The sequence below is a fragment of the Protopterus annectens genome, chromosome 15.part0, assembly GCF_019279795.1.
Source record: "Protopterus annectens isolate FY-2018-M chromosome 15.part0, PAN1.0, whole genome shotgun sequence".
Classification (NCBI taxonomy): Eukaryota; Metazoa; Chordata; order Ceratodontiformes; family Protopteridae; genus Protopterus; species Protopterus annectens.
This window is the reverse complement of record NC_056749.1, coordinates 494,724,089-494,744,030: the sequence shown is the minus strand read 5'-3', so window position 1 is coordinate 494,744,030 and position 19,942 is coordinate 494,724,089. Positions and strand designations below refer to the sequence as shown.

Below are 19,942 nucleotides of genomic sequence, written 5' to 3'. Positions count from 1 at the left end.
AGTTGAAGACTTTGGTAATGAAACTCGAAAACGAAAAATTTCAGGAGTCTGCCGACTGGCACTTGCAAACTGCTTCTGCTTCGGGCACCGCACAGCAAGAGAGACTTATGTAATGGCGTCGGCTGCATGTTTTATACCCCTGATGACCTGACATCACGGAAGAAGGGACCCAAGACTTTGTTAATCCGGCTGACTGAGGGCAACCTGCCAGCAGATTACCCAAATGTAATGACTGCAACAGTGAAACAAGAACAACATCATGCACCAAACAAAGCCAGTCAAACCAAACAGTGAAAGGGTCAAAAAAAGGAAGAAACATAGGTATAAAAAAAGGATTCGGTACCAATATACACTAGTCCTGGGGACTGCAGACTGTCAAAGGCCAAAAGACAGAAAAGACTAACTAAGCACCGGGTGTGAAAAAACAATTCAACAACCAAAATCACAAAAAACAAATAAAAATAACCCACACACACACACACAAAAACCCCAGCACTAGAAAATAAAGCAAACTGAGCAGTGGTGCGTACTCAACTTTAATGGCAGACGGTCTGCTTCACAGACCGGTTTCGTTGCATATCATCAGTGTGTGACAAGCAGTATGTCCTCAATATATATATATATATATATATATATATATATATATATATATATATATATATATATATATATATATATACACACACATACAGAGAAAAAAAGGTGTTTAAAGCCACAGTGTATATAATTCGTTCCAAGTCCCATACAATATCACCATTATAAAAAACATTTATATTAACATACAACTATGTATATAGAAAAATATAAAAAAATACGCCTCTCAACATGCATATATAATACAGATAATCCAGGTTACCAATGGTCATTAAGACGAGGTTTGAATAGTGCTCCCAAATTAATAATCCACATACGTTACTTTCTAGTTAAAATTTCATGTTTTTTGAAAACTGTAAGGTGGTCCCCCCCTCCACTTTATCCACAAAAGAACGAAATGGACTGAATTGTGTTGTAATACATGTTTATATAATGTACTACTTGTGCTTTTACATTTAATGTCACTCACGTGAAGTGCTATCTGCTGTTTAAATGAACATGACATGTGTATATATGTGTGTATGTGTGTGTGTATATATATATATATATATATATATATATATATATATATATATATGTGTACATATATATTAACATCTATATACACATTATATATATATATATATATATATATATATATATATATATATATATACACACACACACATATATATATATATATATATATATATATATATATATATGTGTGTGTGTGTGTGTGTGTGTGTGTGTTTATATCTGTGTGCACTTTAGCAGAACTACAGTTCACAGAGATTGTTGCTGGAAATGATGATACAATGGGGATAAGTGAATTTTCCCTTTTCCCCACTGTAGTGTGATCTCTAAGTTGGTATATATTAGTAGTGGGGGTGTGGGGAGCTTGCTTCCCAGTTAGAATTATACTTACTCAAATGAAACATGACCAAATATTTTCAGAAATGCACAGTAAAGATTTCTTTACATTTGATAAGAAAACAGACAATAGGGTCAACTTACCTAAAATACAAAACACATCTGCCAGAATGGAGCACATGTCATCTCGTAGTTCCTGGAAATTACACAATTGTATATTTATGAAAAACTTCAAACCTGAGTAAGAAATTTCAAGACATAACTTAACAGAAAAAAAATATTTAAGCTTAAATATGCATCTCAGTATCTGTGAAAAAGGCAGCCATATCTATTGAACATTATGGTGCAACACAGCTGAAAAAACATACTCTGACCCTAGGAAATATTCTAAAATACTACTTTCACCAGAAAATCACAACAGTGCAGATATCCATCAGTCTTACTGTTTTTCAAGTAAAGAATGTCAATCTAGTGAACCACAAACTGCTGTAAACCCTAACTTACCGAAAAGTGCATTTCAATGTATCTAGTCACTCATTTTTCATGTTAAGCTACAGCTCAAAACTATCAATTTACTCTAAGGGTTAAGAAGGGAAAGCTGCCCCCTCCCTCCCAGCACTACAGAACACTTGTTACACATACACAGGACCTCTTATTACTCAAGCATCATAGTTTCAGCACATTTAAATCAGTATTCCAACAAACTTCCTTTAAATGATTCATACCTTCTTATTTACCCACATATTTCTTCCTGATGTCCCCAAATACTAGTAATAAGCAAGAGTATCAGCATTTTCTAAAAACAAATACAAGACTATCAAACTACCTCAGTCATTGTGCAAAGATGTCATACAACTTACCACTGCTTACTAAGTCAAGAATACAGATGATGTGCATTCTTTGACCTACAAAAAGTTATGTACTTGCCATAACGTTACCATCTTCATGAACCACACCTATCCACTTCAACTTTACAAGTGGTATCCAGAAGCAGCAGTTACCTTGGCACACAAATATTTATTAGCTCACTCCCATAAAGCACCACAGGTCTGCCACTTCTCCAAAGTGACTACGCACTACATCTCTTCCCTATTAGAAAGTTGGGACAGCCCATTCACTATATTGGGCTGAAGTCTGTTAACCTCAGTTTCAGTATGAGAGCACACAGAAAAAGGACAGAAGGTGGGAGGCTACGTTGACATGAACGCTCAAGGATCATAAAAATGTAAAGCTATGGTTAACTACTTAATATTTAGTATTTTATGCTATCCAATGTGTCCACTTCACCTTCAGGCCGGAGTCCCCAGCAACTACTTAGATGTGGATTCAGGACAGTATGCCATGAAAAACAGATGCTCTAAAGGTCTTGTAAATGTGTGCAGTGATGTCAATGTCACAACTACCCATATATTACAAACACAATAAATGGTTAAGCAGTAGTTATCCTTGAAAGATGTGCTTTTTTGTCTACTAGAATGTTACTTTTTATTGCAAAAAGCTCAAGAACATGAAAGACACTCTGACAATGAAATTTAGACACTTTTTGCTAAGCTCTGCGAGCAGCAAAAGAAATACAGTCAGTTATCCTCTCTATCACTTCTGTCTACATAACCTAAGCTAAAAACAGCAAGCCAACTTAAGTCTATATTCTGCTTTACTAGTAAATAAAGGGGGGAAAAAAAAAGTTACGTACTCACGAAAGAGCCTGGAGTCCAGCTATCCTTTCAGCTGAAATAACTAACAAAAGGCTGCTTTCTGAGACAGGTACTTTAAGTCACTTTTTTGCTGAAGGTTTGAAGGGTTGAGTCAAACATTGCAGTAGACTACTGTTAAATCCCAGGGAGGTGAAGGCTCTTTCACTGGAGGTCTAAGCAAGAAGCAGCCTTTTAAAAGCACCTTAACTTAAAAGCATCCAAACATTTTTTTTTTTTAATCCTCTGAATGATAATTTAAAATGGCTGCCAAATACACTTTAATTTCAGAAACAATATTAGTAATGTACTCACCATAACTGGGTATGTATGTTGTCCATTTTCATTTTAATAGGTTTGGATCTGAACCTCGGATCAGACTCTGCTGCATACTACAGACTTCAGATCCTACTCTTGAGCTCCTCCCTCTACACTTAGTGCCTCACTCATTCCCAATTAACTCAGAACGAGTTTGTTGCTGTACCTCCTAATAATGGACGAACAGAAATGTACGATAGAAAAGATAAGGCTCAACCGTGGAAGAGTAGATTCAAAACACAATCCAATAGGTCCATCCAGAAAAAGAAAGGCTGAGAGTGGATGGGAAGGAAGTTGGGGAAAAATGAAAATGGACAACAAAGATGCCCAGTTATGGTGATTACATAACTTATAAATCTGATGCTGTCCTTCTCATTCTTCCTCAATAATGGAGCAAGCTCAAGTTACGCTCACCATGAGTGGCCCTCCGAACCAAAGGAGACTGCATTTCTACAAACAATGTCCAATTTGTAAAGGAGAGACTAGTCTAGAACAATGTGGCTTCTGCACAAATGTTATTAACAGATGCTCTTGATCAAACAGCTGATGATGTAGCCATTGACCTAGCTGATTTAGCTTGGGGTGACTTTGGCATCATACCTTTTTGATAGTAAATCTACAAAATTTATCTGTAATCCACTTAGCCAGGGTGAATTTAAACACTGACTGGACTAGGTGACTTGGACAAAGATACAAAAAGCTGATCCAACTTCCTAAAATGTTTTGTCCTGTGGAGGTAAAAAATAATTGTCTGTGCACGTCAAAGAGATATAGCATGTAAGCTCTCTTACTTTCAAAGTATAGAAAGAAAATTGCAAGTGAAAAGACTGGTGAATGTTATTTTCAGACTACCTTAAGTTTAAAAAAAAAAAAAAAAAAAAAAAGAAGGATTAGTCTGCAGAGAAACCCTATCTTTGTGGAAAACAATGTAAGGAGCTTTTGCCGAAAGAGTCTGGAGTTCAAAAATTCTTTTAAGCGAAGTAACAGATACAAAGAAAGCCATCTTCCATGACAGAAATTTTATGTCAGATTTATGTGAAGGTACAAAAAGTTTATATGTCAAACCTTCGAGTACTACATTAGGACTCCAAGGAGGTGTGGGATCTTTTACTGGTGGCCTTAGTATAAAAATGCCTTTCACAAAAGCTTTACATAATCTAGAGGAATCTATGGAAAAAGATCTATTTGCTGCATGCAAATTTGAAATTGCTGCAAACTGAAGCTCAACTGTAGAGAAACAAGCATCATAGAGAAACAAGCATAATTTTTGGAAAGATTTGTCAAAAATTGAATAGTTGAAACTGGAGCAGAAGAGGCGTCAAATTTATCTGATGCCCAAATTAACCTTTTCCACTTGTTTCTATAAACCTTTTCTGAGCAGAATCCTTTTGAGAAGCCAAAATAATGTCACAGCCAGGGCAAGAAAGCCTGCACTGTAACTACTACTGGAAGTGAAGAAACCACAGAGTCAGTTTGAGGGCCCGAGTGTTGAGGCGTTGAATCCCAAAGTGAGAGAAAGTACAGTTCTGTACACTTACCATAAATGTAGATGTTAGTGTATTCACTGTTGCAGTCATCACATTTGGGTTATTTGTTGCAGGTAGCCCCTCAGCCTGCCTGAATACCAGAGTATTTGGATTTCTGCGTTGGATGCTGTCACATCTTCCTTGACATCAGGTCATCAGGAGTATAAACATGCAGCAGACGCTATTACAACAGTTTTTCTTGCCCCAGATGTCAGGTGCCCACACAACAGGGAGCAATTAAATGGTATGGTAAAAACCCATCAAAAAGCAAATATACAAGAAAAAATAGATATACCAACCATAAGGAGAGGTAGAGCTAAGAGAAGTAAGGGGGCTGGAATGAGGGTAACCAGGACTGCAACAGTAAATACACTCAACATCTACATTTATGGTAAGTGTACACGACTGTACTATGTTCTTCGTGTTTTACTGTTGCAGTCATCACATTTGGATTCATTCCAAAAGCTAAGGAAAGGAGGAGGAAGTTAAAGAGCATTAGGGCCAGCTATTAATCCCTGCAAGACTGCAGTGGCAAATCCAGATCTGGATTTAGAAAAGATAGCCCAGTAGTAATGCTTGGTGAAGGTATGTACAGAGCTCCAAGTAGCAGCTTCTAGGATGTCCCTGGTAGGGGACCCCTATGAGAAATGTTGCAGAGGTAGATGCAGCCCTGGTGGAATGTGATCTTATCCCCTGTGGGTTAGGTTTTCCATGGTGCTTTTAGAAGTAATGAAAGCAATGGCCTTTCCATTTGGAAATGGTTTGCTTTGAAATGGCCTTCCCCTCTGCCCCTGCAGCAAAGCTAACTAGCAGCTGCTCAGATTTTGCCAGCGTAGTCCTGTCCAAACAGAATCAAAGTGGTCTGTCCACGTCCAGAGAATGCAATATTCATTCTCCTTTGTTTTGTGGATTAGGGAAAAAAGTAGGCAAATGAATGGACTGATTTACGGCCACAATATGCACCACATTGTGCATAAAGGAAGGATTAGTCCTGAGGGAAACCGTGTCCACATGGAAGACAATGAAGGGCTCCACTGCCATGAGGGCCTGTAATTCAGACATTCTTCTTCCTGAAGTGATGGCTAGAAGGAAGGCTGTTTTCCATGAAAGGAATTTCAACTCTGCTGTAGCAGCTGATTCAAAAGGGGGGAAGAATGAGTTTTTCCAATACAAAGTTCAGGTCCCAGGCTGAAGTGGGAGCTCTTCTGGGGTTCTTAAATATTTGGCCCCCTCTAAGGAATTGCATTAGCAAGGGGTGAGAGAAGATGGGTGGCTCAATATTATAATGTGCTGAAATGGCAGAGGCATGAATTTTAATTGACGAGAAGGATAGGCCCTGTCAAGTACTGTAGAATCTGAGGTAAGCTGGACACCGTTGTGTCCATCCCCTGAGCCAGGCACCAGGAACAGTATCTTTCCACTTTTCAGCATTGGATTTTCTAGTACAAGGCCTCATTGCCTCCAGAATGACATCCAGTACCTGCTTACAGAGGGATACACTAAGGGGAGCTCAAGGAATTAGCCAGGCTGCAAAGTTCATGGTTTGAAGCTGAGGGTGCAGAATCTGGCCCACCTGCTGGGACAGCAGGAAAGGGGTCTGAGGCAAGTGCCATGGTTGCAGCAGTGCCATACTGCGCAAGAAGGGGTACCAGTGCAGCCGTGGCCAGTCTGGTGCAATCAGTATTGTCCTTGGCTTGTCCTGTTTGATCTTTAATAGAACCTTCGAGAGGAGAGGCAGAGGCATAAACTGAGAGGCTTTCTCAGATAAAGGACAAGGCATCCACATTCCAAGCTTGGCTGTGGGGAGTTCTTGGGCAGAATTTGTTCAATTGGTAGTTCTGGGGGGAGGCAAACATGTCTACCTCTGGAGTCCCCCATTTCTTCCTCAAAAGGTTGAATATTTTCACTTCTAGTTTCCATTCGTGTGGGTCCATGAGATTTCTGCTTAAGTTGTCTGCCAGTGAATTTAGTATGTTTGGCAGGAATTGAGCTTGCAGGTGTACTTGGTAACTCAAGGCTGTGTTCCACACAGCCATGGCTAGTCTTTAGGGAGGGTACGAGTGGGTTCTCCCCTGCTTGTTTATCTACCACATAACTATGGTGTTCTGTCTTTACCAACAGTTGTCCTGAAAGAAAATGGTCTTCGAAGGCTGTCAGAGCATTCTGTACAGCTAACATTTCTTTTTGATTGATATGCAGGTGCATCTGTCTCTGGTTCCATTTGTCCTGAATGCACTGCCCTGCCATGTCAGCCTCTCATGCATAGTCCGATGCGTCTGTTAGGGTTTAGGCAGCAGGGGGTAGAGTGAAAGGGAGTCCCTTGTTGTGGTAGCAGGTCTTAGCCCACCAAAGGAACTCTGTCTTCATACAAGGACAGATAGAAATCATTGTTTCCAGGTCCTGAGAAAGTTGACACCATAGGCTTTTTAGCTACCATTGAAGTTTCCTCATATGCAGTCTTGCATATGGAATTAGTAAAATGCAAGAGGCCATGAACCCCAGGGCTTGCAATATTTTCCTTGCAGATAGCTGGGGTTTCATGGCCAATACTTTAAAGTAGGATGTCAAGTAAACTTGATTCCCTGGAGTGAGGAATGCCATCTGGGAAGCTGTGTTCAAGCTTGCTCCCAGGAATGCAATCTGTTGGCAGGGTACTAGGTGAGATTTCTTTTTGTTGATGGTGTACCCCAGTGAGGTTAGAAGTTTCTTTACAAATGCCAGGTGTTGCAATAGCAAGTCCTGGCTTTCTGCCTGAATCAGACAATCGTCCAAGCATGGGTAAATCTGAATATTTCTCTGCCTGTAAAATGCAATGACTGGAGCTAGATACTTTGTGAATACCCTGGGCGCAGTAGATGAGCCAAAGTTAAATGCAGAGAAAGTACAGTTTTGCACCTATCATAAATGTAGATGTTCGAGTGTATACCCTGCTGCAGTCATCACACTTGGGTTATCCTGCTGTCAGGCGGTCCCGCAGTCTGCACGAATTCCAAAGTCTTGGTCCGGCGTCGGTTGCTGTCACTTCTTCCTTGACGTCAGAGCGTCAGGGGTATATCAGAGGCATCCGATGCCATTTTCTTCAGTTTTTCTTGCCCCAGATGTCAGGTGTCCCTAATAGGTATATATATATATATATATATATATATATATATATATATATATATATATATATATATATATATATAAATATAAATACAAATACATATGCATATAGCTATATGAAAAAATAAAAAAACCCTTAGGCACAAGCAAATACACCACAGAGGTAGTATAGAATAGAGTGGTAGAGGGGAGTACACCTAGTTTAGAGGGGATGGAGGGAGGGCAACCTGGACTGCAGCAGGGTATACACTCTAACATCTACATTTATGGTAGGTACAAAACTGTACTATGTTCATCGTGTTACCCTGCTGCAGTCATCACACTTGGGTAGAATCCCAAAGCTAAGGATGGGCGGTGGAGTCAAACAGGGTTAGAGGAGGCTAGAAGGCCCTGCAAAACTGCAGTGGCGAAGCCAGCTCTTAGTCAGAGTAAAGTGGTAAGTTGTAACGTTTGGTGAAGGTGTGTACTGAACTCCAAGTTGCAGCTTCCAGAATATCCTTCATTGGCACCCCCCTGAGGAAGGCTGTAGATGTAGCTGCTGATGGTATCAGGAACTGGTTTTTCATGGTGGGTGTAGCAAAAACGTATGCTATGTCCTATCCATTTGGAAATGGTTTGTTTTGAGATAGCCTTTCCTTGTGATGCTGTAGCATATGATACAAAAAGCTGGTCAGATTTTCTGAAAACCTTAGTTTTATCCAAGTAGTAACGTAGCTGCCTGTGAATGTCCAAGGAATGCAGGAGTCTTTCTCCTTTGTTGTGTGGATTTGGAAAGAAGGTGGGTAAATGGATGGTTTGATTTAGAGCCACACTGGATACCACCTTAGGCATAAAGGAGGGGTTAGTTCGTAGAGAAACTCTGTCTTGATGAAAAATGAGGAAAGGCTCTACTGCAGTTAGTGCCTGAAGTTCTGAAACTCTTCTAGCTGAAGTGATTGCTAGCAACAGGGCAGTCTTCCATGATATAAACTTTAAGTCAGCTGAGAAAGCTGGTTCAAAAGGAAGTAGCGTGAGTTTTTCCAGAACAAAGTTGAGGTCCCAAGTAGGTGTTGGTGCTCTCCTGGGAGGCCTAATGGTCTTGGCCCCTCTGAGAAACTGCCTTAAAAGTGGATGTGAAAATAAGGGAGGATCAGTGTTGTAGTGAGCAGAAATGGCTGAGGCATGGATTTTAATAGATGAAAAAGAAAGCTATTTGTGTAACATCTCACAGTTAGATATTGCAGAATCTGAGGTATGCCAGGCTGAAGAGTATTTTGGCCTTTAGCTTGCTTCCAGGCGCAAAACATTTTCCATTTGTCTGAGTAGGCTTTCCTGGTGCTGGGTCTCTTGGCCTCCAGAATAACTTACATAACAGCTTGTGAGAGAGGAGCTGGCTGGCTGCTTAGGTGATTTGCCATGCAGCCAAGTTTAAGGTTTTGAGCTGGCTGTGTAGAATCTGATTGACTTGCTGTGTGAGCAGGTGGGTAATTTGAGGTAGGACACATGGTGGGGCCCTGGGCCATATTCCTTAATAGTGGGTACCAGTGCTGGCGTGGCCAGTCTGGAGCAATGAGTATCATTCGGGGTTTATCCATTCTGACTTTCAGTAGCACCTTTGTGAGAAGGGGTAGTGGAGGAAAGGCATACAGTGTTAGCATTTTCCAACTGAATGAGAGTGCGTCCACTTTCCAAGCTTGCTGGTGAAAAGTCCTTGTGCAAAACTTTGTTAGCTGATAATTTTGAGGGCTGGCAAACAGGTCTATGTCTGGGAGACCCCATTTTTGAGTTATCATTGCGAATACTTGTGGATCCAGTTTCCACTCGTGGGGATCCATGATGTTTCTGCTTAGGTCGTCTGCCAATGTGTTCTTATTTACTGGCAGGAACTGAGCTTGTAATTTAACTTGGTAAGCCAGTGCTGTGTTCCACAAGGTCATTGCTTGCCTGCATAGAGGGTAGGAGTGTGTACCCCCTTGTTTGTTTATGTACCACATTACTGTGGTGTTGTCTGTCCTTATGATAAGCTGTCCTGGATGCAAGAGGTCCTTGAAGGCTGTCAGAGCATTTCATACAGCTAGCATTTCTTTTTGATTGATGTGCAGATTCCTTTGATCTGCTGTCCATAAGCCTTGAACGCACCGTCCTGCCATGTGTGCCCCCCAGGCATAGTCCGATGAATCTGTTGTCATCTCTTGTCTGGCTGGGGGTAGGGTGAAAGGCTGACCCTTGTTTAGGTGACAAGCCTGTGACCACCATAGAAACTCCTGTTGAAGGCAGGGAATGAGATTCTTCATTGTTTCCAAGCTGTGGCTGTGTTGAGTCCATACGCTTTTTAGGTACCATTGTAATTTCCTCATATGCAGTTTTGCAAATGGTATTAGTAGTATGCAAGATGCCATGAAGCCCAAGGCCTGCAGAATTTTTCTTGCAGGGAGTTGGGTCTTTGTTGCCATTGTTCTGAAGTATTGCGTTAATTGTAGTTTGTCTGGCGTCAGATAAGCCATCTGGGCCGTTGTATTCAAGTTGGCACCCAGGAATGTCAATTTGTGAGGGCACTAGTTTTGATTTCTTTTTGTTTACTGTGTACCCTAGGCAACTTAGAAGATGTCTTACAAAAGCCAGGTGTTGTAAGAGAATGTCCTTGCTTTCTGCTTGGATGAGACAGTCATGCAGGTATGGGTATATTTGAATTCATCTCTGTCTGCAGTATGCAATTACTGGTGCCAGGCATTTTGTGAAGACCCTGGGTGCAGTAGATAAGCCAAAGGGCAGTGCAGAGAATTGGTAATGGGTTGAACCTGCAATGAAACAGAGGTATCTTCTGCAATTTTGTCTGATAGGGACATGCAGGTATGCCTCCTTGAGGTCCAACATTACTAGCCAAGATTTCTTGCCCAACATGGGAAGAAGCTGCTGTAGTGTTAGCATCTTGAATTTGGGTACTTGCAAGAAGGTGTTTAAGATTGAAAGGTCCAGAATGGGTCTCCAAGCATTGTCCGTTCTGGGGACTAGAAAGAGCCTTGAGTAAAATCCTTGGCCTTGATCCTGTGTAGGTACCAGTTGAATGGCACTCATGCCCATGAGAGCTGCAATTTGTTTTTGTGCCTCTGCCCATTGATTTTGTGGCAGGTTTGGCATTCCTTTTATCCTTGGCAAGGTGTGGAAATGGAATCTGTATCCGTGTGAGATAATGTCTAGGACCCATTTGTCCTTTGTGACTATGCACCAGTTGTCTGCAAAAAGTGTTAATTTTCCTCCCAAGGGAGCTGCCAAGAGGGTTTTGCTTGGCAGTTTGAGGTTTGAGTCATTGTGTTTGCCTTCTAGTGATTTGGGACCTGTCTTCTCCTCCCTTCTGTGTTGTAGTGCCCCATTGGCGAGGTTTGTAAGGGATTTGTGCTTGTCCTCTGCCCCTTGGGCACCTGTATTTACCCCTCTGTGGTCTGTCAGAAGCTGGAAAGGACCAATTTTTTTGTTGGCCAATTTCTGCTGAAGTGTGGGGGCTGTACCTGTAAGAAATCTTTGACAGTTTGCATAGATTTTGCCTTATCCTCCATTTTCTTAAAACATCCTCTGCTTTAACCCCCAAATAAAACGTCCTGCTGTAAGGGTGCATCCAGTAACTTTGCTTTAACATGATCAGGCAGAGATTGTTCCTTTAACCAAGCGTACCTACTTATACAGACCCAGTAACAGCTGCTCTAGAGGAAGCTTCCAAGGCATCAAAACTACATTGTAAAGCATGTTTGCCCACCTGTTCAGCTGCATGCAGCAGATCTTGCATTTCCTTGAATTCAGACTGTTGCGGGTGCGTGCCCATCTTTTGTTTTATTTAAGACATTAGGAACTGCTGGTATTTAAGCATGTGAAATTGACAATTTAGTGCTCTTATAGCTAGAGTAGTTGAGGTGTAAACCTTCTTCCCTCACCTATCCAGTGCTCTGGAGTCCCTTTCTGAGGGTACAGGATTTTAGCCATAGAAGCCTTAGCCCCTTTGGGACCCTGGGAGATAGTCTCTGGATCAGCAGCAGGGCTTTTGTAAAGGAATTTGAGAGAGTCAGGCACTCTATAGCATCTAGATTCAGGATACAACAGCCGCCAGTTCACCAAAATCTATTTATTCTCTGTACAGTCTCTAGCGCCTCGGCTCAACAAAGCCTTCAAGGAGTAAATGACAATACATCTCTGTTCCCTATTTATATACACACCCATTAACTCTTTACATAATTAGATGATCATTAAACAATTAAAAATCTATTACCATTTAAAAAGACATGTTCATATTACACTCTTCCAACAACAATCAACATTTAGTCCCTTTGGTGTTAGTGTCTGATATTTTAAAATAAAAATTAATTCCTTTCTTAAAAGTAAATTCTTTATTTTTTCCTCACTAGCTCCCTTATTGTAAACCTCTTCTAATATAGATACCCTAAAATTAGTTACATCAGAATTATGAAATTTTACAAAATGTTGAGCTAAAGGGCTCTCTAACTTATTATTCTTGATATCCCTCAGATGTTCCATTATTCTCACTTTAAACATTCTTTTAGTCTGTCCTATATAGAATTTTTTACATCCACATTTAATTGTATAAATAACTTGTTTAGTAAGGCAGCTAAAGGATCCTGTAGACTTATAACTTGATCAAAGAAATCAAATCTTCAGCCATTTTAAGCATCTGTTTCTTGGGCATAGAGCCTTGACCTGGAGACTGAAATGTAGGCTTTTTTGGTTTTAGAAGAGTCTTAAGCTTAACATAAGATTTAATGGTGAGGGTAGTTGGTCTGAAGACACCTTCAGAAACCGAAGGTGTTTCTGCAGCACCAGCTTCCCCTACTGCAAGGTCGTCAGAAGTGTCTAAGGAAAATGGCTGTGTCAGCCTAGAAATCTCTGCTGGGGGGTCCGATGCGGCCTGGGGATCCAATTCAGCAGTAGCCAGGGGCTGCGTAGGCGCCTCACTGAAAACCAGAGAGCTGGCGACCGGGCCAGCCGAGGCCTCGGAGTCTGGCTTGGATCTAGGCTGCTGGTCCTTATCCTTGCGCTTATGCACACCGGTAGTCTGTTGCTCTGACGGCATGGTGCAATTAAATTTTCTACCTTAGTAGTGTCGTGCAAAATCAAAACGACGCTTTATAGTTCGGTTATTGAACCTAGCACAAAACACACAACCAGTGACGTCGTGGTCTAGGCAAGGTATGCAAAAAGAATGAAAGTCCTTACGAGGTATTTGCTTCCCACAAGAAATGCAATTGTTAACTTTTTCTGACATCGGACTGAGGCAAGAAAAGGTTCCCCAATGGGGTACTTAGCTTTGAAGACTTCGGACTGAAACTCAATTCGAAAATCTCAGGTGTCGGCCGACCAGCACTTGCGAACTGCTTCTGCTTCGGACACCGCGCGGCAAGAAAGACTGAAGAAAATGGCGTCGGATGCCTCAGATATACCCCTGGCGCTCTGACGTCAGGGAAGAAGCGACAGCAACCGACGCCGGACCAAGACTTTGGAATTCGTGCCAACTGCGGGACCGCCTGACGGCAGGATAACCCAAGTGTGATGACTGCAGCAGGGTAACACGAACATCTGATAGTGCATGGAGCCTCCCCTCAAGCTTAGATATTTCCTGCAAGATTCCCTTATTGGGATGTGCAGGTAAGCTTCCTTTATGTCTAGGGTTGCCAGCCAGGCATCCCTGGCTAGCATGGGAAGAATCTGTTGCAGAGTTAGCATTTTGAATTTTGGAACTACCAGAAAGGTGTTCAGAATAGAGAGGTCCAGGATAGGACACCAGGAATAGTCTTTTCTGGGTACCAGAAAAACTCTTGAATAAAAACCTTGTCCCCTTTGATCTGCTGGGACAGGTTAAATAGCCCTGATATTGAGGAGAGAGAGAACCTGCTGTTGGGCCTCCGCCCACTGATTTGGGGGTAGATCTGGCCAACCATTTGGTGTTAGGGTGTGGAAGTGGAATCTGTATCCTTGGGAAACTATGTTCAAAATCCATTTGTCCTGTGTAATGAGTTCCCAGTTTTTTACATGCAGTGCGGGCTTTGCTCCTAAGGGAGCAGGTAGTAGAGAAGGTCTTGGAAGGGTTAAGGTTAAGTCATTGTGCCATTTTTTCAGTAGGGGATGGCTTACTACTCCCTGCTTTGGTAGTGGGAACCCCCCACTGCTTAGGTTTGTGCGAAGTCGGAGGCTGTAGCCTAGGTGGTCTGCTGTTCCTGGGTTTGGACTGAAAAGTCCTAGAAGGAACTGGAAAGTGCCAGTTCTTTGAAGGCCAATGCCTACTGAATATGGGAGGATGTACTTGTAGGAAATCTTTAACAGTTTGCATAGATTTAGCTTTCTCCTCCATCCTTTTGAGGACTTCTGCTTTGTTGCCAAAAAGGTGGTCTTGGTTTAAGGGAGCATACAGTAATTTACATTTTACATGATCTGGCAAGTTCTGCTCCTTAAGCCAAACATGCCTTCTAAGTACAGACCCAGTGACAGCAAACCTGAAAAATGCTTCTAAAGCGTCAAAACCACATAGCAAATTATGTTTACCAACTTGTTCTGCAGAATGCATTAAATCTTATACTTTGTGTTTAGTACAGTCAGGAATCAACATCATCTTCTGTTCAAGTAGCCCCATAACATGCTGCTGATACTTTAACATATGAAATTGGCAATTTAAAGCCCTAATGGCCAAAGTAGCAGAAGTGTATACCTTCTTACCCCACCTGTCTAAGGCTCTAGAATCTCTAACAAAAGGGGTAGGATTTTTAGCAGCAGCAGCCTTAATGCCTTTTGATCCTTGGGAAATGGTATTTGGATCAGCAGAAGGATTCTTGAAGAGGAACTTGTGAGAGTCAGGTATTTTAATACCGGTCAGGTTTTCTGGGAGCTGGAGGTAAAGTGTCTGGGGAAAGGCTAGATTCCAAGAAAGCATCATCCACAATGTCCAGAATAGGAGGGATAGCTAAAGGTCTGTGTTAAGGCAGGAGTAAGAATTCCCCAAGTCTCTTTTTGGAGTCAAAGTAATCCTGGTTTTCCCAGTGGAAATTCTCCCTAAGAGTGTGCAAGGTTTCACCGAAAGAAAAATCTTCTGGAGGGGAAGCAAGAGGGAATGGAATCCTCTGCGACAGAATCCTCATAAGTAGATAAGGGCAAATCCTGGTTATCAGAAGGAGCAGAAAAATCAAATTCCTGATCAGAAGAATCAGAAAGAAAATCTGTTCTAGGTCTCTTAGAAGGGGAAGGGCTTGCTTCCCCTAATCAAGGTAATGAGGGTCTTCATTCATTCTAATCATTTGTTTTTGTTTTTTTTTTTAGGCATATGGGCCTGAGCCTGCGGTTTGGTCCGTTTTCTAGGTGTGGTGTGAGTTTTAGGCCTGGATGAAAACGATGGTGTCTGTTTAATATGAATGTCTGTAGACCTGAATACACCCTCAGAAGCATGTGCCTGCATAGTGGCTCCGGACCCATCCAAGGTAGAGACATCTGCAGGTTCCATAGTCGAAGAAGCATCTCGCGCGCCATACCGGACTCCGAATGGGTCTCAGAAGACCTGCGAATCAGAAGTAGGGGCTATCAGGGGCTACGAAATCGCCTCACTGAGTACTGGTGGACTGGTGACTAGCTTAACTGGTGTGTCGTCGGCAGTTTTGGACCTATGCTGGCTGTCTGTCTTTATCCTTACATTTTTTCGGAAAATTGGTAGTCGGATGGCTTGAAAAGGCCATTTCGGAGTACACAGAATGAGTACGAAAGTAATTGGCTGCAAAAATAGCCCAACGACTAAGAGTTCGGGCGTTGAATTAGGCACAAAACCGACGAGGGACATTGTGGTCTGAGTCTAAGCAGGGGATACAGTAAGAATGAAAATCTCTGAGGTATTTGCTTTCCACAGGTAAGACAATTGTTAACTTTTACTGACATCGGTTAAAGCAAGAAAAAGGATCCCCAACGGGATACTTAATTATTTTGAAGACTGCGGGTCTGAAACTCTAACGAAAATTTCAGGAGTCAGCCAACCAGCACTTGCGAACTGCTTCGGCCACTGCATCGCAACAAAGACTGATGTAATGGCGTCAGCTGCATGTTTTATACCCCCTGACGTCAAGGATTAAGTGATCGCATCCGATGCAGAAAACCGAAGACTCTGGTATTCAGGCCGGCAGAGGGCTACCAGCAGACAGATAACCCAAACGTGATGACTGCAACAGTGAAACATGAATAACATCAACAAGTTAGAATGGTGATAAAAGGAGAAAGGGGGATTGGGGGGGGGGGGACAGGACTGAAACAGTGAATACACTCTAACATCTACATTTATGGTAAGTGTACACAACTGTTCTATGTTCTTCGTGTTTCACTGTTGCAGTCATCACATTTGGGTCAATTCCCAAAGCTGAGGAAAAGGGTGGAGGCAGGCAATGAAACTAGGAGCTGGCTAAGATGCTCTGCAAGACTAGAGAGGATTTGGAGAAGAGAGGCAGGTGGTAAAGCTTGGTAGAAGTGTGGGCAGATGTCCAGATGGCAGCCTCAAGGATGTCCCTGGTGATGACTCCTCAGAGGAAACCCACAGAGGTGGAGGCAGCTCTGGTTGAGTGTGTCCTGACCCCCTTGGGGGGGAAGACTTTCCATGCTGTTTGTAGCAGAAATGGATGCAGTGTGCTATCCATTTGGAAATGGTTTGTTTGGAGATGGCTTTGCCTTCTGTCCCTCTAGCAAAGCTAACCAGCAATTTGATCAGAATTTCTGAAGGATTTAGTCCTGTCTAGTTAGAATCTGCCCAGTCTGTGCACATCTAGAGTGTGAAAAAACCTTTCCCCTTGTTCTGGGGATTAGGAAAAAAGGTGGGTGAATGAATGGATTGGTTGAGAGCTACACAGGACACCACCTTGGGCATGAAGGATGGGTTAGTTCTGACGTATACCCTTGTCTGCATGAAAGATGATGAAGGGTTCCACAGCCATGAGTGCTTGCAGCTCTGAGACTTTTCTGGCTGAAGTGATGGCCAGAAGGAATGCTGTCTTCCAGGAGAGAAATTTTAGCTATGCAGAAGAAGCTGGTTCTGAAAGGGGGCAGGTTGAGCTTTTCCAATACAAAGTTAAGGTCCCAAGCCGGTGTTGGTGCTCTGAGTGGCCTCAAGTTGCTAGCCCCTCTTAGGAACTCTGTCTGATCAAAAGGTGAGAAAAGGGACTGCTCAGTGGGAAAATGAGCAGAAATAGCAAAGGCATGAATTTTATAGAGGAGAAAGAGGCCACTCTGTAGTAGGTCAGCTAAGTAATCCAGGATGAGAGGGAGGGCTGTGCCGTATTGGCTCCCCTAGCCTAGATACAGGTGCAAAATATTTTCCATTTATCAGAGTAAGACTTGGTGTTAGGACGTCTGGCCTCACAGATAACATTGAGAAAGTACAGTTGTGTACCTAATATAAATGTAGATGTTAGAGTGTATTCACTGTTGCAGTCATTACTCTTGGGTTATCCTGCTGGCAGGCTACCCGCGGTTGGCCAGAATTTCAAAGTCTAAGTCCAGCATCGGTTGCTGTCGCCTCTTCCCCGACGTCAGTGCGCCAGGGGTATAAAAGATGCAGCAGACGCCATTTTCTTCAGTTTTTCTTGCCCCAGATGTCAGGTGCCCCCAAAATAGGCTAAAAATATTATGCCAATAATTATACATGCAGTAAAATAAACATTTCCTTCATCTACAAGCAAATACACCACATAGGTTGTATAAGATGGAGAAGTATAGGTAATTCCCAGCAAAGAAAAGGGGGTTGGAGGGTGGGTAACCTGGACTGCAACAGTGAATACACTAACATCTACATTTATGGTAGGTACACAGCTGTACTATGTTCATCGTGTTTCACTGTTGCAGTCATTACTCTTGGGTTGAATCCCAAAGCTAAGGCTGGGTGGCTGTGCCTAAACAGGATTAGCTATAAGGCCTTACAAAACTGCAGTGGCGAAGCCTGCTCTGGATTTAGAGTAGAGAGGTAAATGGTAGTGCTTTGTAAAAGTGTGCACTGAACTCCAAGTTGCAGCCTCTAAAATGTCTTTGGTTGGTACTCCTCTGAGAAAGGCTGCTGAAGTGGCTGCTACCCAGGTAGAATGAGGCCTAATGCCCTTGGGCACTGATTTGCCATGTGAGTAGCAGAAACGAATGCAATGCCCTGTCCATTTTGAAATGGTCTGTTTTGAGATGGGCTTTCCTTGAGATCCTGTAGCATATGCCACTAAAAGTTGCTCAGTTTTTCTGAAAGCTTTAGTTCTGTCCAAGTAGAAGCGGAATTGTCTGTGTATGTCCAAGGAATGCAGAAGTCTCTCACCCTTATTTTGTGGGTTTGGATAAAAGGTAGACACATGAATGATTTGGTTAAGGGCCACACTAGACACTACCTTAGGCAAAAATGTTGGGTTCGTTCTTAAAGAAACCCTGTCTGGGTGGAAAATGATTAAAGGTTAAACAGCCATGAGTGCCTGTAACTCTGAAACTAGTCTTGCAGAGGTTATTACTAGGAGCAGAGCTGTTTTCCAAGATAAAAACTTTATATCAGCTGTATTGGCTGGCTCAAAAGGCGGTAGTGTGACCTTTGCCAGGACATAATTGAGGTCCCATGCAGGTAATAGGGCTCTCCTTGGAGTTCTTATGTTTTTGGCCCCTCTGAGGTACTGTCTTAGCAATGGATGGGAAAAAATAGGAGGTTCCGTATTGTAATGAGCTGAAATGGCTGAGGCATGAATTTTAATTGATGGAAAGGATAGGCCTTTGGTCCAGCATCTCAGTTAGGTATTGTAAAATCTGAGGAATATTTGGTACAGATGTGTCAATTCCTTGTGCCTGGTTCCGAGTACAGAATCTTCTCCATCTGTCTGCATAAGATTTTCTGGTACTGGGCCTCCTGGCCTCCAAAATAACATCCATCACTGCTTTAGAGATAGGTGTGCTTTGAATGGTTACATTATCCGCCATGCTGCCAGATTTAGTGTCCTGAGTTGGCTGTGCAGAATCTGACTTTCGCTGGATCAGTAAGTGAGGAATTAGAGGCAATGTCCAGGCTGGGCCTTGAGACAAGTTTTTTAGGATTGGGTACCAGTGCTGGCGTGGCCAGTCTGGGGCAATCAGAATCATTCTTGGCTTCTCTTGTCTGACCTTTAGGAGTACGTTGGGGAGGAGAGGCAGAGGAGGAAAGGCATATACTGTTAGACTTTTGCAGCTGAATGACAGAGCATCGACTTTCCATGCTTGCTTGTGATAAATCCTTGTGCAGAATTTCGGTAGTTGGCAGTTGCGAGGGCAGGCAAATAGATCTATGTCTGGGCATCCCCATTCCTTTGTTACCATGCTGAAGACTTGTGGATCTAGTTTCCACTCGTGGGGATCCGTAAGGTTTCTGCTTAGTTCGTCTACCAGAGTATTGTCCTTTCCTGGCACGAATTGTATTTGCAGGTCTACTTGATAAGTCAATGTTGTGTTCCACAAAGTCATGGCTTGTCTGCAGAGGGGGTAGGAATGTGTGCCTCCCTGCTTGTTTATGTACCATATGATTGTAGTATTGTCCGTCCTTATCACTAGTTGTCCTGGATGGAAGTAGATCCTTGATAGCTGTCAGGGCATTCTGAACAGCTAGCATCTCTTTTTGATTGATATGTAGATGCATTTGGCTTGTCGTCCATGTGCCCTGAATACATTTTCCTGCCATGTGTGCTCCCCAAGCATAATCTGATACATCTGTTGTTATTGACTGCCTGGCTGTGGGTAGAGTGAATGGCTGTCCCTTGTTGAAGTGACAGGCCTGAGCCCACCATCAAAACTCCTGTTGCAGGCAAGGAATGAGGGTAATTAATGCTTCCAGGCTTTGACGATGTTGAGTCCAGACACTTTTTAGGTACC

At 42.5% G+C, this 19,942-nt stretch overlaps 1 protein-coding gene across 1 annotated transcript in view; it reads right to left on the bottom strand.

Moving 5' to 3' along the window:
• The window catches only part of LOC122789851 (THO complex subunit 2-like), a 2,067,217-nt gene that overhangs the window by 1,819,586 nt on the left and 227,689 nt on the right, over nt 1-19,942 (bottom strand). Inside the window, exon 4 of the mRNA XM_044057285.1 lies at nt 1,591-1,642. Within this exon, the coding sequence (XP_043913220.1) occupies nt 1,591-1,642 (52 nt within the window). The remainder of the gene's footprint in view (nt 1-1,590; nt 1,643-19,942) is intronic.